The sequence below is a fragment of the Lagopus leucura genome, unplaced genomic scaffold (genome assembly GCF_019238085.1).
Source record: "Lagopus leucura isolate 7727_CA_CO unplaced genomic scaffold, USGS_WTPT01 Super-Scaffold_100009, whole genome shotgun sequence".
In the NCBI taxonomy this organism is placed as follows: domain Eukaryota; kingdom Metazoa; phylum Chordata; class Aves; order Galliformes; family Phasianidae; genus Lagopus; species Lagopus leucura.
Window position 1 is genome coordinate 26,799,097 of NW_024962266.1, and position 19,060 is coordinate 26,818,156.

The 19,060-nt window shown below is 41.0% G+C and overlaps 2 protein-coding genes across 10 annotated transcripts in view; one reads left to right on the plus strand and one right to left on the minus strand.

The window, feature by feature from the left end:
• Positions 1–19,060, minus strand: part of DOCK7 (dedicator of cytokinesis 7) — an 88,709-nt gene that overhangs the window by 38,373 nt on the left and 31,276 nt on the right. For all 9 annotated transcript variants that reach the window (XR_006179310.1, XM_042873226.1, XM_042873222.1 and 6 more), the window contains exons 13-17: positions 17,703–17,796; positions 15,969–16,131; positions 1,507–1,624; positions 938–1,008; positions 109–247 (exon numbers count right to left, since the gene is read on the minus strand). Coding sequence is in view for 8 of the 9 variants with exons in the window: in XM_042873226.1 (XP_042729160.1) it covers positions 109–247; positions 938–1,008; positions 1,507–1,624; positions 15,969–16,131; positions 17,703–17,796 (585 nt within the window). In the remaining variant the exon portion in view is untranslated. The remainder of the gene's footprint in view (positions 1–108; positions 248–937; positions 1,009–1,506; positions 1,625–15,968; positions 16,132–17,702; positions 17,797–19,060) is intronic.
• On the plus strand, positions 6,671–15,220 carry ANGPTL3 (angiopoietin like 3). Its single transcript, XM_042873230.1, has 7 exons — positions 6,671–7,251; positions 8,204–8,314; positions 9,092–9,212; positions 9,864–9,977; positions 10,836–10,931; positions 12,137–12,409; positions 13,686–15,220. Exons 1-7 carry the CDS (start codon positions 6,754–6,756, stop codon positions 13,865–13,867), a joined length of 1,395 nt encoding a protein of 464 aa, XP_042729164.1. The 5' UTR covers positions 6,671–6,753; the 3' UTR covers positions 13,868–15,220.

Here is a 19,060-nt window from a genome sequence, read left to right on the forward strand (position 1 = left end):
TCTACAATGGTATACACTGACAGTTATGACTAAAAAAACTGCAAATAAATGCATTATCCATCTACAGAATATTATCCTGTGCTGAAAAAGAGATTGAAAGCCACTCACGGTGTATCCAACTGGAGTCTCCAGGGGAGTGTTTTGTTTTTGTTGGCAGCTGACATGGTAGAAAGTAAAAAGCAGATGGTGGTGATCGGTTAAAGTGGCTGGAAGCTTAATCTTGATTTCCTCGTGAAAATCAGGTGACCTGTGCAGAAACCAGACCCTTTGTTTAGTCATCAATATAAGCAGTGTGGTTTTCTATCTTGTGCTGCAGATCTTTTGAGTTAAACTATCTGGAGGGAAGGAGTTATAAGGAATACTCTAAGGAATTTAAAGCTTTACCTTCTAATCATCAAGGACTGGAAAAACTTCCATAGTTTATTTCCAGTCTACAAAAAAAATACAAGCAGCATCCTGGTGGGCTGCAGTGCAGCCCCTCCTCACACAGGCATTCTGAATTGTGTCTCTCCCCATGAGGCAATGAACTTTTCCCTGATGCCACAATACCCAACCTGAAGGACAAGATTTTCTCTCCAGAACAGCCACAGAGACAGACAGTATGTTAAGGTCAGATTCAGCACTCCTTACCTGAGCTGCTCTGACATAAGTTTCAAGACCAAGTATTTCTAATCTGTAACTACATCCTAGAAAGCTCTAAATACCTAATTACTCAACACAATAGCAAAGTATTTGCTAACGAGTGTTTATATCCTACATTTTCAGGTCTAACTTGAAGCTTATCCTTAGAGCATCTGCTGAGTTGGGCTAAATGCTCAAGATCACAGCCTGACACAATGTTCTTGACACTGGTGAGCTCCACAACTGTTTCACTGGTAAACAGAACAATACTATCCTTAGGGACCCATCTCCATTTACAAACTGTCATAGATTTTACCTGTTATGATATACTACAGCAGTGTATGCTTCTTTGGAAAATTCAGGACAGCTAGATTTGCCAAAGATGACCTGTAAAAAAGAAGAAAAAAAAGCATACAGAGAGGTGCCACGAGTCTGTTCCATAATCCCATTCACAGCTCTATTCCATGAAGCTGTGTACAACACCAACTTGTTACATACTCCTTTGCTTCTATGCTTCTATTCTACTCAGTCACTGAAGATTTACAGTTTTAATAGTCCTGCTCACACATGCACACAGATAGAGCTAAGGAACTGATGATGCATGTAACCATCCCCAGACAGAGCCAACAAAGATCAAGATGATTGAGAATTCAGAAGTCCCACTGCAAATATCTAAGGTCAAAATACCAAGTGCTATACTGTTACTTTGTATACCCAATACAAACACCCCCTGGGTTCAAAAACACTGTGACTCTATGCTTCCTGGAATTTATTTGGAAGTGTATTCCATTGAGTTTTCTTTAACACAGAGATTTTATGGCTGCAATGTGTATCCTGTCTTGTTGGCACGAAGCATTCACGTTGAGCACCAAGCACTCCCCTCACCGGCATAGCATTGCTTGGGTCCTCTCCATACATGAACTGGACTTTCACAGTGATATTCCTGGCAGATCCTTGGCGGTTGGCAAAGTTAAGGCTCTGAGGATAGACATAAAGAAGATTCCTGCAAGACACAAAAGCATTTCTGCATGAGAATAACGGGGTTCACACTGTTATTAATGCTGTTACTTCAAACCCCAAAGAAAACAGAGTGACAAAGTGAAGTGTTTGACATCTTCCATTAGTCAGGTGGTCCTCTCCTGATCAGAAATGCACACTCACACAAGTGACTTGATGACAACCTCTCCTTTCAGGAGACAAAAGTCACTTCTTTAAGCTGTGGTGATATTTTGAAATAGTTCCTGTTTATAAAGATGCTTGAAAAATACATCCAAAAATTGTTATTTGGCAAATTCAAGTGGAAAGAAAACATCTCAATAGGGTGGCTGGCTTTTGTTAAATAGTTGACTTGTTTTGACCTTTCAGTTTTTACTTCAAATCTCCCTTTATCAAGATGACTTCAGGTGCAACACCTCTCCCTCCAACAACAGATTGGATTAAATGAACATCCGCATCTTCAGCAGACACGCAGTCTTTGCAGTGACTCAGATGGGATGGCGTCTTCAATTCCACACCTGAGTACCACACTCTGGGAAGGACAGGGATCAGATAAAACAGATGGCTAAGAAGTGAGAACACTCAGTAGCCCTGGAAGCACCTGAGGTGACCAGCTAAATCATCATAGAATGGCATAGATTAGACATTAAACAATCTAGTTCCAACCCCCCTGCCATAGACAGTGTTGGCATCCACTAGAGCAGGCTGCAGAGAGTCCCATCCAATTTTGTTCTGACATTTCCAATTCCAGTTGCTCCCCGATACTCGTGAGTAATATTATCTGCACTGACACCAGCTAACACTGGTCCTAAGGAGTGCTCCAAGAGCCTCAGAAGATACTTCCCTGAGGTCAGCATCTGCACAGGGCAGTCCGGATGCACAGCTCTAGAAGGCTCTGTGGGGCTGCACTATGGAGACCGACTTCTTTCCACCTTTCCAGGCAGAGAAATATGCTTAGCTGGCACATGGGAAATTTCTTCCTTTTCAAGTCCTTCATGCTGAATTAATTTTTTGAATCCCATCCCCATTGTCGCTTTGCCTAATCAACGCTCTCCTACTATTTCAGAGAGGGCCTTTGCCATTTTTGTGACTCTACTAAATTACTTTGTTCTGGCATGAATACATTTGCTCCTTGATGTTCTTTTTCAAATGAAAATGGATATGAAAATTTACTCTAAAATGTACATTGCTCATAAAACTTTTATTAAGTATTATTAGTGCTCTAAGAGAAGGATTTAATGTATTTGGGAAGCCTGGCTGCAGGATCCCTATATTAAAGGCAGTTCTTATGCGTGAGACTGATTTACGAATAGCAGAGCTGAGCCTGAACCAAGCCTCCAGTTCTCCTATCACCTCTTCTGCTTTGGTTTGGGAGCAAAGACGACATTTCAGCAAATTGCTGTCACTCTATAAAGAAGGTGGAAAGCTATAAGCAGACACCAGACCTGACATTACATCCCAGCCACAGCTTCAGCTGACTTCTCAGTTTTACTGTGTTACCCTCTTTCCTTCAAGTCATTGCACTGTAAATCCCCACCCCACTATCTGTATGCACAAATACCAAAGCTCAGTAGAGTCTGGAGGACACTGGAGGTACAACCACCATCCTCTGTGATGGGAAAGGATCTGCCATGGAAATAGCACCACAGTGCCACAAACACTGATATAATACAAGGAGCACTAGTCCTCATGCTTTCAAGCAACAGCTACTTCCTGGTATTATTTGCAGATTTCTATCACTAAAGATAGGCCAGAAGCTTTAAACTCAAGGATTTGCATCTGGAGCACTTATTATAATGCAAAACATATGCAACGCTTACATTATTTTCTCAAACAGATCTCAAAAGTACTTCTACCTCTGTAAAATAAACGGCCAAAGCACAAAAGGCCAGGCCTTGGAAATAAACATAAAGACTTGACCTTAAATCTTAAAAGAGATGTCTATAAACATTATTAAAATTCCCCTTTCTGGTAAATCCCAGAGGCCTTTTTCTCTGCTTTATTCCCACTATCAAAACCATGCAAAGCCTACTTAAAGAAGGTCACCTAGGTGTATGAAAGATCCTTAGGACCATGTCTATTAAATACATCTTTTCTTGGTTAGGCCAGCAGAGACAAGATTCACCCTTAGGGTTTCTACAGCTCCTAAATCTTACAGTTTCATCGTGCCAAAGGGTTTTTCTTCTCTGTGCCTTCCTACGCCCTACTTTGCTTATGGACTCTGTGACTGTCAAGACATCTGAGAACTGGAGGGTGACATTTCCAAGCGCACTTATCACTGCTTGATTTTACTGGCACTGGCATTAACAGGGAGAGTTCTACAGCTGCATGTGCTCGGCAGCCACTTGTGATGTTGAGACATTTGACATCAGAGCATTCTGACTGCCTTTCTCATTCATGAAACGGCAGTGTCACGTCTGAGCAGCACTCAGGCACAAGTGAGCTCCCATTTCGTACTCAGCTACTATGCAGCAGGACATGCAGGGAACCTGCTAACATTCCTGACCCCAACTGTTTGGTTACTTGTGTAATTTTTCTGAAGATTAAGCCAAGAATAAAGATTTTAGGAACAACAGGGGCAACATAAATCAGAACTGAGAAAATATTCTTGACAGTAAGAAATAGCTAAGACAGAAGAAAACGTTTCCTCTGAAATCCTGTAAACCCAAAGCCATCCCAAGTATTCTGATGTGGACTGCAGGAAGTATTTATTTTAAAAAAATATTTTACAACCAATTCTTCAAGTTTTGCAGCCCCAAATTCCTGTGTCAGACACCAGAGACTGGACTTTGCTCCTTATCACAGAGCAGCGCCAGGCCCAGATAAAGACTTTGTCACTTGTGCAGAGGAAGTTCAGCTAATCTGATGATTTTCCCTACAGAAAACATGTACACGTTGAAAGCACACCTTTTATCTTCCTTTTTCAGACCTGAAGTGTCTAAGTGGGGTTACCACTCACAGTGTATCTCAGTCAAAGCTAAAGTATCAAACCTTTCATAGTTCAAACTGTTAAGGTGCCCAAGAGCTTCCCACACAGGCACAAGACAGGACCAATTCCTAGGATATTGGATCCTGCACATCCTTGGGTTTTTTGAATAGCTCTTCATACGTTTCCACTGGTATTAACAGATGAGCAAATGCTGCAGAAATGATGACTCACTGCAACCCTTACAGGCTTATCAACTTCCAATGAATTACTCTAATTGTTCTGACTATTTTCCTAACAGATTTTCATTAGGGCTGGGTAAATACTAATTTGATGCGTTCCTTTAATGACAGCCCATAACCAAACTCCCTGTTGCTCGCAGCCTTCCAGACTCCAATGAGCAATTAAATAACTGCCCTCCACCATGCCTTGCATCTGCCAACTGTGAGCAGATGCAGCCCCGTCTCACCCAGCTGGGCTCAGTTCTTGCTTTGCATGGGTCATCAATGAGCATTTAATTGGTAAAAACCTCTTTCCATACCCTTCAAGTGCACGTTTCTAACCTGACTTACGTAAGCTGTGTGGAATCGAGCAGAACTAGGAGAACCTTGGGGTATCTCCATATTGGCCTGCACCTACTACAGCTCTTTCCAGTTTGTCAGCCTGTCTCAAAAGGCAGAAGGATTGTATAGCTGCAATATCTGAAGGGCCAGAAGTACCTGTTACCAATACACTGCAATTCAAACAAAGCAAAGGCTATCTGAATCCTTGGCAGAATGCATAGCAGAGCTCAGGGCTGTCCTTGCCCTCCTGCTCCCCAACTCTTTGCAGAGCACAGCCAGAGTTAAGACCTTCAAGACAGTCTGTTGCAGCAGGACACCTTCCAGGACTGGAAATTACTGGACTATTCTTCACAAGGCAGCACTGCACGTTTGGGTTGTGAAAATGCAGTGCTGCTTCCCATTACAAAACTCTGATTATTGACTGTATTTAGGGACAATTCCCACATTTGCTCCCAATCTATGCCTACAAATCCCTTTGAATAAGTCCCCATTCTCTCCAGTGTCAAGACTGCTGTTTTTGTATGCATTGTGCAGATACTCCAGTAAGTCTGATTCAAGTCATGCTGGTGCAAACAATTCACCAACTAATCAGAGACACTTTCATGTTATTTAATTATTAGGGAGGAAAGCGCAGGTTAACTGCACGTTATCAGCCCTTCATCAGACACTAAGCCCAGGCCAAGTTGAGCAATGACCTAAAAACCCTTCAAAGTAGAGACTATATTATGCATGGACTGATTTCTTGGATTGCTATGAGAAAGAAAAATACCTTTCATTCATACTGCAATACGCCCTGAAAAACAAACACTTCCATGCAGAGACCCAGTGCAGAGCTGGACATTTATTTCAAAGCACCCGCAGACTTGCTTGGTTCACTGCGAATCTTAAAAAGCAAAGGGAATTGTAAGGTGAGAAATGAAAGCAGGACATTATTTATCTCACCCACCTCTGGAAAGCAGCTCTTAAAAAATAAGCTTTATATGGTGTAAATTACTGCACAAACCTTAAGATAGTAGAATCACATCCAGGCAATCTCTGGACCTAATTCCCACTTTCTCACTTAATCTGAACTAGCTGACAAGCAAATCCACTGCAGCACGATGAGTTACATCAGAAAATGGTACAAGATGAAAATCAGATTGTGTGAATCATTGGAGAGTATTTTGCCCTTCCCCAGCTTATCTAAAAGCTGCATAACCTGAAGTGCAGCGTCCAGTGCTCCTAAGTAGGGCAAATCCTTCTACATTCCTAAGGGAATAAGAAAAATCACACAACACAAGAAGCAATTTGGGCTCTTTAGTGAGATTATGTCTCACAATTAATCCATTAACGAGTGCTGTGTCAGAAACGCATCCTACATCATCAATAACATTTTAAAACAGACTGTTTGGCAGATGGAAAAGTTCAGAGCCAGTTTTATCAGCAACGTGCCTGCCTCTCAGGTTTACCTTCCCAGGCATCAACCCAGATTCGAGTGGGGTTACAATTGTTCAAATTTGTTCAGTTTAATGATCAACTTCCTGGTCTGCCTCTTCTAAAATGAAGAGGAGTATATATAGATTAAATTCTTCAACAGAGCATTCACACAGTGAAAACTATCTGGAAAAGTCTCTGCTGAACAACCAAAGCATATCAGGAATAGAAAACATGAAAATCATTCTACTCCTTCTATTCATTGCCCCATTTGCTCTTTCAGTTAGGGCTGAAAAGGACTTCTCTCTCCTTGATTCTGCTGCATCTCCTGAGACAAAATCAAGATTTGCCATGCTAGATGATGTCCGAATCTTAGCCAATGGACTCCTCCAGCTCGGGCACGGTCTTAAAGATTTTGTCCACAAGACAAAGGGACAGATGAATGATATCTTTCAAAAACTTTACATTTTCGATAGGTCTTTCTATGAGCTCTCACTGCAAACCAGTGAAATCAAGGAAGAAGAAGAACAACTCCGACAAACTACTGCGAGACTGCAAATCAACAATGAAGAGATAAAGAATCTCTCGCAGGAGATGAACCTGAAGATTGAAGACCTCATACAAAACAAAATCCAGCTGCAAGAAAAAGTATGGGGACTGGAGGACAAGGTCACAAAGTTGGCCATTATCCAGCCTACAGTGCAGGAGACAAATGAAATTTCTTCACTCAAAGTAAGTAGATTTGTGAAAGTCCTTTACACATAAAGCCAAGTAAATTGCAATGCTATTATCTGTCATTATACATTAGAAACTGATGTTTTCCCTGCAACTTCACTGCAGTATTACTGTGTATTGAGAAACAGATCACCACAGTAATCCTAAAGAGTCAGAGAAAATGGTGAAATGATTGGGCTCTGCATCATTTCAGTACATTTTGCAAATCATTTTTAAGAAACTGTAATAATAATGAGGATATAAAATTAATTGGGAAAGTGATTTGCTTATGAAGTCCAAAGCTCCATATGTCATTGGCTCATTATGAGTCAGTGCACTCGGGTCTGTCTGCTCAGCATAAAATTAGGAAGTTTTAACCTTTAGAGAGGGATATTTATAGTTCCTGTATGACACCTAGAACAAAGAATTTTGTATGTGTTAACAGTTTTAATGTCAATACATGCAAATACGAGGGTGGGTATAAAATTTCCACTGAAAAAGGAAGTATGAAATGGATTCTGCAAAAGCATAAAGTGGTCAAATAACTTGTCTTAGAAAACACTGGATATTCATGTGAGAGAAGAAAGAAAAAAGAAACCCCCAGCTAATACCTTGAACACCTGCCATCACTTCTCTTTATGGTCACTGCCATATATTTACTTTGAAGCAAGGACCAACTTCACAGAACGTAAATGTTTTGCACATGGACATGGAAGGAAAGTGACAGCAACAGTAAAAGCCTACGAAGCTGCCAGCACTTTTCCTCCATCAAGCATTAAAATAACCTGGGTACTCATTTCAGTGGCAAAGAAATGTGTGCCTTTAGAGCAAAAGCAGACAATCCTATGGAGAATGCAACGTGAAATGGTTTGTGCCTCTCACAAGTAACCCCACGATGTGTTAGGTTGGCAGTGTGACAGCCTTATGCTGCCTTTCTCTAACTGCAGCCTCCCTCCTTTGCTGCCCTCAGGCCTTTGTGGAGCAGCAGGACAATCACATCAAGCAACTCCACAAAATCGTGGAGGACCAGCACGTGCAGCTGGACAAACAGCACAACCAAATAATGGAGCTGGAGGACAAGGTACGTGAACCATCACATTCCTCGCTTCTGACTTTTACATCTCTTATGATGTTTTGGGAGCATAGAGGATGCTAGACATGATTCTGATCACAGCTGGGACCTCTTCAGTTGAGAGCCTGCTGTGCTGCCAGGGTGGAGGCCAAGGCCATTGCACACAGCAATGGAGATCACAGCCTCAAACCACTGCCCATCAGTAATAGGTTGTTCTATTTCCTGACTGCTGTTTGTAGGTTTTTTTCCTCATTATCTATTCTGTTATTGTTCTTCCCTTGGTCTTCTCAGCATCATCACTTTCCATCTCTTTCTCCTTTTCCAATATTCACTCCAAAAGGGAACCATGTTCTGCAGCCCCACATGTGTAACCAAAAAAATGGGCGTAACTGACACGCTCATATTTAGTTTATTCCTAAGAGGAAGCTGTAAAAGGGAAATGCCTTTTACAAAAATAACTGTGTTCTGTGCTTTTCAGGTGTTGCTATTATTTGTCTAAGTAATGAGAAAGTAAGCTAATTATATTTACTCATTAACATGCACCTCATGAGAACTGGTCACATACCTTGTGAATCCTGTGTTGTTTGGGCAGTGGAATAGCTGACATATAGAACTGAAGTCCACCAGTGTGCTTCTAAAGTACTTCTATGTACTAAGTTGGGTATTTCAAATGCTTATGTTCATGTAAAAAATTACTATCTGTACTACGTTGCTCAGTTTGATACATGAATCCAATAATTTCAGAGCCTTGGGAAATTAACAGTCTGTAATTACGGTTCTTGCCAGCTAAACCACATTGAGCTCCAGGAACTCACAGAGAATTCTTTCACCGAGGAGCAAGCAGAATCAAATGAGGGCAGCCCCTTCCTTGGGCACAACTCCACAGCCGTAATGCACAAAGTGGAAGGTGAGACCACATGCCTTACGTGCACTACAAAACACCTTGCTGGGTTTTAGTAATCAAGGGCTCTTATGTTACACGCAGCACTTCTGCAAGGAGCTGCATTTTCTGCTTTGGAAAACACATCATCTGTTTAGCCACTTCATGTGTATACTTGTCTATGGGGTGACATACAAACAACATCCAATTGTGCCATCATCCTCAATCTTTAGCCTCCATTCACTCCATTTCAATACATGCTGTGACAATCTTTGCAATCCACTTACTGATGCCTGTCTTGGAGAGTATGAGCAGCCAACTAATTTACTTCAGCTCATTACAGGATTTGGAAGACCCTTTTTTGAAGTTGAGATGCATTTCCAAACTGCAGCAATGGGAACAGAATTTATTGGGAAAGTTTTAAGGTGTGGCAAAATCCATTTGCCAGAGTCCAATCCCAAGCCTTAAAAATTCTGCAAAATTCACTTAGAAAACATACATCAGCTGTATTATCAAAGCAATTTGTCCATTTCATGACATTTATTGTAATAATGACCAAAAAGTCTCTTTGAGTTTCTGTATCTGCCCTGCCTTATGAAAAATCCAAGTTACAAAGCTGAATTAAAACTCACCACGTCCGAAACAGGATTTGTAATTGCCTGGTGTTTGCCTTCCTAGGTGCCACTCCTGACTGCACTGCTCTCTACAACAGTGGCACACGCTCCAGTGGTATTTACACTATTAAGCCCAACAGCTCAGAAGCTTTCGATGTCTACTGTGAAATGAAATTTGGTAAGACAGCTGTGCTAGCAACAGTCTAATTTTCTGATCTTCCTATGAGCCAAAATACTGTATATCATCCAAAGTGCATAAAAACTTACTGTCTTATGCATCGTTTTCTCTTATATATATATGTGTGTGTGAGAGAGATGTGTCTCAAATATACTCACGCTATTATAATTCTCAGTAGTATCCATGCAGTTAACATGAGCACATTAATACTAAAAAGTCAAGTACTTTTTGGTATAAAGATGAAAATGGCAACTATAAATGTCACTACATTGCAACCATGAATTAAGTTTTCCAAATAGAAAACAAACAGTGAACAAAACTTGGGTTTCATAGCATGGACTGAGACTCAGCTGTATCAAACTAACCCGACGAGGTGAGCCCAGGAGGCAGGATTTCTGTACCATGTTTAGGGGAGCCATATATGTGCCTGGAACTGTGGCTGCACCTACCCAAGCTCTACCTTTGTAAGAAACTCACTCATTTGCCTGTTCCCTTTGGCACTGCCCAGAGATAAGAGATAAGAGCACCCTGCAGTGCTGCCCTGTGCGTGTCCTCTGCAGCTTCCCTCCTGAGCCTCTTGTCAAAGCCAGATGGGGAAGAGGCTGATGCAAACGTAACAGAGCAACACAACATGTTTGTGTGTGTAAACAGAGTGACACGCAGCTGCCCTGTGCAAAAAACTGCTTTGCTTACTTTTGCTGAAATGTCTGCCATGGGGCTGTCATGACCTGGGCAGGAGAAAGATCTCAGAGCAGCGCTAGCCAGTAGCAGCCTATTGGCTCCATTAAACTCCATCTTCTCTCCTGTGTTTTAAGAACTTAAGCCAGGTTTATGATTTATTTCCCTCTGCATTCACAGGCACTTCCTGGACAGTAATCCAGAACAGAGTGGACGGATCACTGGATTTCAACCAAACCTGGGATGCCTATACAAATGGTTTTGGTGATCTCAATGGTAAAAAACACTTCTTTTGCTTCATTTCTTTGTACAAATTGATTTTAGAAGGTGAATCTTCTCAATGAAAGGTGTTCACATGAGAGCAGACAAAACCTACACACAAACTTAAGCAGCTTGCCTAACTATTGCCACACCAGGAAGAATAATTTAGTAAAATTCTCAATGCCGCATCTTTGGATGCATGTACAGAAGCTCCTGCTGAATCAAGGCAAGGATGTGCTAAGTGCTGTTTTAATAATTAACAAAGCAACCCTAAGCATTGTGGAATACAAACACAATGCCTCACCAAGATCACTACTTTCTCCCAAACTTTCTGCAACCATGTCTTCCTAACAACCCCCAGACCGAGCTGCCCAGCCTCAGGCTGTGTGTGCTCCCTTACACAGCATCACTGGCTGCCCACGAGGTGCCCAATGTCCTCCCCCCTGGCTGGGCAGGCTGAAGAGACACCTCTGCTCACCTATTAACCACCAATTCCGAAGAATTTCCAGCACCAAGAGCTGCACATCAGCCCCCCTGCTTTGAACACTTCCCCTGTTTTTCTTTTGGTTTAGAACATATTTTTAACTTTCTAGGCATAGATTAAAACTTCACTAATTTGGGCACCACAACTGACATACTTTCACCTCATTTACAATAAGGAGCTGCAGTATCTCAACGCCACCCCAGTTTGGGATAGCAGCTCACAACTGAGGTAGACTTTTGCCTATGCAGTTTGTCTGATGCTACTGAAAGCTACGGTTGCCCCTTTATTGGTCTCCAACTCTCATACACTAAACCAACATTAGGAAGAGGTAAACTCAGAATGCAGCAGGAGACCTCTGAAAAGATCAACAGTTCCCGAGGCTCATATTACCGATTTAATTAAAGCAATGAATAGATCCTTTTAAATACTGTATTTTCACATGCACCAATTGCAGGTTACCTGTAAAATTCAATAGCAGTTCGAGTGCTGTGGGTTTTCAGGGAACGTTCAACCCATTACACTAAAAACTCTCCTCCAATAACATCCAACCTCAAATCCTCACCTCTGGCATACACTGATTCTGACGCTGTGCTGCTTACTCAAACAAATAGTCTCAAATAATGCATTTTAAAAGTGAATGAGTTACCTGAGGTACGGTTTAGATATCTGAGAAACATTGTAAATGCATTCAGATTTGGCTCCATAATCACACCCACTATTTACTATGATTTCACAGAGGAATTCTGGCTAGGCCTGAACAAGACCTACTCCATCACGAAACAAGGGGACTACATCTTACGGATTGAGCTGCAGGACTGGAAAGATAATAAGCGTTACATCGAGTATGCATTCACCCTGGGAGGCCCTGAAACAGACTACGTGCTGCAGCTCTCACGGATCTCTGGGAGCATCCCCAATGCACTGCCAGAGCAGACAGAACTGCGCTTCTCAACTGCAGACCACGATATGGCCGTAATAAATGACCTCGACTGCCCACAAAACTACCTAGGTATCAGTATGCTGGGTGCACGAATGTGGATGTTCCCTTGCTAAATGAAGGATGGCAGTATGCTTTAGTGAGTGCTTACTGATATCTGGCTGGCTTTAGAAGCAGAAAAGAGACAATAGCTGCAGGAAAGAGTGGGAGATGCTTTTTGTTGGGCTCTACAACAATGAGGTATCACTTTTCTACTTTATAGAAGGGAAAAGAAAAGCAGAGTGAGGCTGAGTAAATAGCCAGAGTTAGAACCAGCAGAAGTGGCTGAAATAAAACCTAAAGCTGAGATAGTGAGCTACGGAGTACAGCTCCTTCTCTAAAGCCTGCTCTGCTGTGGCAGATTTCTTCCCTTCTTGCAAAAGAGAAGAGGACAAATTGACTCTTAGATCCATTTTGACTACAAGCCAATAGCTAAGAATAGAGGCAAGCTTCCACTGAAAGGAAGACTTAAGCTGCTTGTCAAAAGTGTATGCTAAAATTGCTCTCAAAAGAAGAAGAGAGGTGTGAGGCTAAAGATATATCTCTCCTTAAAGATGATTTGTTTAAACATTTCCTAAATTCACTGATGTTATGAAGCTTTTACATTTTGCTGCTTTGCAGAAAAAAGCAAACAATGCAAAAAGCAATTAATGATTAAACTGCAGGATACAAAGTGCCCTGCCAGGCAACTGCTTCACACAGCAAACATTTTGTTTCTAGCATTCTCAGTTTGAAAACTGGGGATGTCTGAAACAATGTTGAGTGTTATAATCTGTAGTGGACATAACACAGATGAACAGACTTTCAAAATGCTGTACTTTTATATTTAGCACTGAGCCACAGCCAGTCCCTTACCTCTTGCCAGCTGAACTGGACTTCCAGTTCAAGATGGTGGTGAAGGACCTTGGCCAATAAAAAGTGATTTGTTTACTCCTGTAGATGCAGTACTTGAGAAAAATATCAGTAAATCAATAAGTCTGTTGTGGAGCTTTATGGGAAACTATATGGAGCAGACCCAAATGTCCCAGTTCAGTGGAAGCATTTGTGTGTGAAGTTTTCTATGCACCACTACTTCTACGTGAAACAGCCACTAACAGGTAGCACAACATTTGCACAGTGGCCTTCAAGTGTCAAGCATCAAGTGGCTCCACATACAAGCAACATTTCATTTGGGTACACTGGGTAATTGTCACTTTTGCTGGAACTGGCCTAAAGATTGATGTTGCTAATGGAAACTGTGTACTCAAGCTGAGCACAATAGGTTAAGGAACAACTGACAGTAAATGATATTACAATATTTTTTTCTCAGGAGGCTGGTGGCACAGTGAATGTGAGGAAACCAATCTTAATGGGAAGTATGTCGCACCAAGGTCAAAAGGAAGACTAGACAGAACAAGAGGCTTATACTGGAAACCTAGGAATGGAAGATACTACCTGCTCAAGTCAACCAGAATAATGATACACCCAACAGATTTAAAAATTTTTGACTGAATGCTCAACCGGATGCATTTCACAGCTAATACACTGAGCATCAAAGAAATTCCTATTATGTTTAATATCAGATGTGTGTCCAAATCCATACACTGTATGGTGCATTCTCCAATGACATAAACCCTGAGGCACATATGATGGTCTTACTGTATGTTTGGTGAGTATTCTCATTCATCCTAGCCCAAATGTCAGTGTGCTAGAAGTTCAGAAGGGCTTTCATCTCTCTAAGATCAAACCCCATCGCCTAGGGAACAGATGCCTATCTATTTATTAGATAACACTGCTTGGGGGAAAGGGTTTTATGGCTGCTGCATTAACTTCTGGGCAGTGCAGGAGGGTACAGGAAGTGTTCAAGCAAACAGAAAGTGCTGGCAAAGTACTACAGAGGACCTGTAGGTATTGAGACCGTGGGAAAAGAAAGAAATTGTGTTTCATACAGTAACTGATTAAATGTTTGGTTCAATTCACTGCTGTTGAATGCTCCTATGAGGAAATGAAAGATGAGGAACTCCCTATTTTAGGGTTCTATGTATTTCCAGACAAACTTTTGGCAGTGTACATTAGGCCAATTTTTGCTGATGTACTGTACTCACGCAGCTGCAGAGATGTACACACACATCAAGTAAGCCATGGTGTAGACCTAATCTCTTAGATATCACACTTCAAAAAGTAACTGAACCACTCTTTGAAACTGAAACTTAAGGGCTAAACTTCAAAGCTCACTGAAAGGAGTGGGAGATTTTCTCATTTGAAACAGCTTCAGACCCATCCCTTTGTGACCCTTCAATACACCTCACTGAGAACTTAATAAGACTAAGAGAGCACAGGACAAAACGACTTTCAGAGAACAGCTGAGTAACCTGTGCCTGTGGAGTCCATGGTACCATCCAACAAACCCTGCAGGCCAACCTGTGTGCTGCTGCTCCTGAAAACATTCATATTTGTTTAACTTCAGCTGCAGAATCCTCCAAGGCAGTAGGACTGTCAACATGTTTACAGATGGCTTGATGTGGAACCGTTTATTGACAAAGACCTCAATTCTACACTTACACTGAGTCATATTGACTTGTCTATTCTACCTTGTACAGCATGGATTTTCTATGTCAACATTTGCAACCATACAAACAGTGGTTTTAATACGTGATTTGTCAGGGTAAAGAAACTGTGAACAGAATGTGCTAATCACACAGAAACTGCAAGGATGCTACAACTTCCTATGGATTTACTGCAAAGCAGAAAACACACAGTGCTGCGCATTTGTACTGGAGTATTGTAGTGTATAATTACCTAGTTTCCACCAAAAAAAAAACCAAAATCCAACAAAAACCACAATAAATTAAATTTCTGAAAAGACATGAGGTGTGGAACTTCAACTCTTTCTTGTAAGCTGTTTTCTAAAAGCCTCGTCTGTATTTATCCAATTTCAACAACAAGAACTACTGATTTTGCAAGTTAATCTGGTGAAATTACTCAACTGAAGAAGGCACTGCCCTTCAGAAGTGTATCATCTTCAGTAATACAGTGAAAAATCTTTAAATTAATAAAGGAAAATAATGAAAAGAAATTTGCTCCTGCCTGCAGGATAGGAAGGTTATTGTTTTCTGAAAATGCTCAAAGACATTCTTCCAGATCTTTATTTTGTTAAAGCTTTGTAAACAAGGAAATTGCTTTTAAATCAAAGTGGAAATACGAATGGATTATTCATTTCCCTCACTTTTTAACCTCCACTGTAAATGAATGAAAATAAGCCCCGGAAAGTAACAGAAAGCAGCAAAGCCAATTAGAGAACATTGCCTTTAGCACACAGACAAAATGAAAAAGATCTGCATAAATGTGAAAAGAACTCCACCAAGTTTGACTTTGTATCTTGAGAAACTGAGAAAGCTGTGCCACCCTCCTGCCTACAGCCAAGTTTTACGCAGCTATGTTAATCCCTGCACATCTGTGTATTTTCTGCTGTGTCAGTCTGGACCCTTCCTGTGTCTCTGGCACAGCACACCAACTGATGCAGCAAGTTTTGCAACAAACCAGCTGATAAAGTAAGAATCTCTGGACCTGCCAATCTGAGGCCTTGAAATGTGAGACGTATTTCAAAACTAACCTGTATGTGGTATTTGGAACGTAGACATCCCTGGCAGGAAACTCCAGGATCTCTCTTGTAGGTCTGACTCTGCTGTCTGGGTAAAGTTTCACTTGCAGCAACTCTGGAGTTAGGCAGTAATGGGGATTCTCTGGAGCTGGAGATATGTCTATCTTCAATTGAGCTGTAAGAAGAAAATGATTTAATTATAATAAATAGAAGTTAAATATAAATCAAAAAGCAGAGTCACACTTTCTTTTGCTACGGTTAATACCCAGACTTCATAAGTAAACAGATTACAGTTTATGTGGATTTAAGAAAACAACAACATGTAATAGTGAATCAAACTGGTATCTAGGAGAATCAAAGCACTGCATGGTAAGAACCAACAGAAAAGAGACATCTTAACAAATCCCAGATGCTGTTCTCATAGCTAAGTTAAGGAAAGTCTAAATAATGTTACTATGAAGCCCATCTAGCACTAAATCTTGGGAATCTTGCTTATCAAACTGAAAAGGTGTACTAGGAGTCAATGAAAGCTGATCTGCAAGAAGATTATTGAATATCCTCCTTAACAAGTCAGCAGGCAGTACCAACAATACACATTATGTGCAGATGTCACCGAGGTTGGAATGATTTTTGAACATTTGGAAGACAGGAGAGGTGGAAAAATGGCATGAAATGATGAAGGGGAAACACAATAAAGAGTGAAGGGCGAAGAAAGAGAAGCTAAACATATAGATTAAAAAAAAAACCAACAACCAACAATTGGCACAGATCAGTTCTGTAGAAAAGTGCTGGGTGACAACAGACAATAAGGCAGTGTCCCAGAGAAAGTTATAACCATTAGGGAATGGCAGAATCTCCTGAGTTGGAAGTGAACTGCAAGGATCACTGAGCACAACTCCTCAGACTTCAAAGACACTGGAGACAAATTCATCTGCTGTGGACAGATGAAGTCTGAGAAGGAGGAGAGCACTCTGCTCAGAGCACCAGACTTAAAGAAAACCATGGACAGATTCAAGGAACTCTAGCAGAGTCCACCAAAACAACAAGCAATTTTAAAATCACAGCCCTTGAGAGAAGGTTGAAAAAAAGCCCCAATGGCTGCAAAATGAACGCAGGTAAGAATGAACTAATAAAAGTATTTGAAAGGTTGGGATAACTGCCCCAAGGGCATGACATACCATGGTCAGGTTACATTTCAGAAAGATAATTTTGGGAGGTTTTCTTAATACCTAACTTCACCACAGGGACTGGTGAGTGCTGGGAGATAAGATCTAAGGAAGCAGCAGAACTGCTGTCACAGGGGATTTTTAAGAATGGGTTAAGTAAATATTGTCAGGAATAGCACAGGTCAAGGACTGGTGATGTTTCAATGCTGGCATGCTAGCATTTCTACTTTTCTTTCTCAAACAGAGGTGGAGCCAGTTCTTACTGACCAACTGGAAGCCAACACACACCTCTCAGTTGGTGAATGGCGTTTTATTCAGAAAAAGAGAAGCTCTTCAGCCCTTAGGGGATTCAGGGCTTTGGGGTTTTGTGCCCTCTGCTCACAGATGCTACTCTCAGTGTGGCAAATGCTGCACGTGCTCATACATCAGTGAAAACACTGTCAGATAAAAATGCTGTTGGTCCACCAAGAATTATTGCCAACAATCTCCTAGGGCTTCTTTCGCACGCTTGCTTTTAAGAACTGGGTAGGACTAACCAACATGCTTAGTGAGCACAAGCCAGAAAGGTCTTGTTCAATACCTGTGATAGGTCTCAATCTCCGTAACACTGATGACGGCCGTCTCATGTCAGCCAGGAACTTGTACAGATCTTCATCACTCAGGCGATCACCCTCCTGTCAAAGAGATTATGTGCACAACTCTCAAGGACTACAGAAATATGAATAAACCATCAAATGCACACTAGCCTCTTACCTCTGACATCAAAATGTACCTTCACAGAATGAGGTGCTACATTAGCATGCTGAATTACTGCTAATTTCTTCATCCCTTTTCCTTTCTTTTCTTCTTATTAATCACCATGACAGCTGCAGGAGCTTTTCATTGAAAACCTTTTGTCTCCTCATCAATATTATCTTTTTTAAAACTGAGAATGGTTGTTAGAAGATTTCCCTAAAATATCCATTTTTTAGCAAGTATAATAGCTTGAAAAAATATCCATCATTCCAATGGTGATCCTCCTTCCTTTTCCTCTGCTTTTCCCTCAGTATGATTCTGAGAGTCATACTTGACAAAAGCATTGTTAAGAAAGGATGGGAAGTGAAAGGACTTTGTTGTCAATCTTCCCTGCGTCACATTCTAGTAGTTCAAAATTTTGTTATAACATCACAGAAAATGTCACCTTGCTACCTTCCAACTCTCCAAAAGTAGAAGACATCTGATAATAAAGGCAATAAAACACATAAAGAAGAAAAAAGCAACTGGAAAGAGAAAATGCTCAGTGGTATTTGGTTAATTGTACTTGAAGGTATTAAAGGATACAAGACAGAACTAGAAGTTGACATCCTTCTAAAAGGAATTTCCTGGGCTGTTCTGTGTCACTGAGGCTCTAAAGATACCATTTGCAGAGCCCAATTTCAGTTATGCTGAGTTTCATGAAAGCACTCAGCAAAAGAGGCCGTTCATTTACGTGCTTTCCGCCAGCATAACTTCAAACCCTGGATTACATTTCTCCTTCTTTACATTACTGAATTTAAGAGCAGAATGTGACTGGCTTCCCACAGTGAAACTGGCATACAACCAAAACAGTCAGAAAAAAAAGAGAGCTTAATCAGCTTTCAATATATAGAACCCACATCTTTGTAATCCCAATGACCGAGGAATCAGTCCAAAAAATATCTGGTTGTACACTATTAAATCCATCTTATACACGAAGGTGACATTCAAATAATAATTTTCCTTAACCAGATGTGGCATTAAGCAAACCTTAGGGAAAATTAATGAACTGAAACCATTTTCTAAGCTTCACTACAGATTTTATTCTGTTTAATCATATTTTCTACTGTTTTTCAGGAAAATCCCAAGCTCCGGATAAGAAGAACTGCCAATCAGCAAAGAAGCATGAGAAATGTTCTGATGTTTTGGGCATCACTGGATGTG

Bases quoted from the DNA above. Each gene is read 5' to 3' on its own strand.
- ANGPTL3 (XM_042873230.1), top strand. From the start codon at position 6,754: ATGAAAATCATTCTACTCCTTCTATTCATTGCCCCATTTGCTCTTTCA. The intron at 8,315-9,091 runs GTACGTGAACCA...GGTTCTTGCCAG, and splicing joins TAATGGAGCTGGAGGACAAG to CTAAACCACATTGAGCTCCA. The intron at 9,978-10,835 runs GTAAGACAGCTG...CTGCATTCACAG, and splicing joins CTACTGTGAAATGAAATTTG to GCACTTCCTGGACAGTAATC.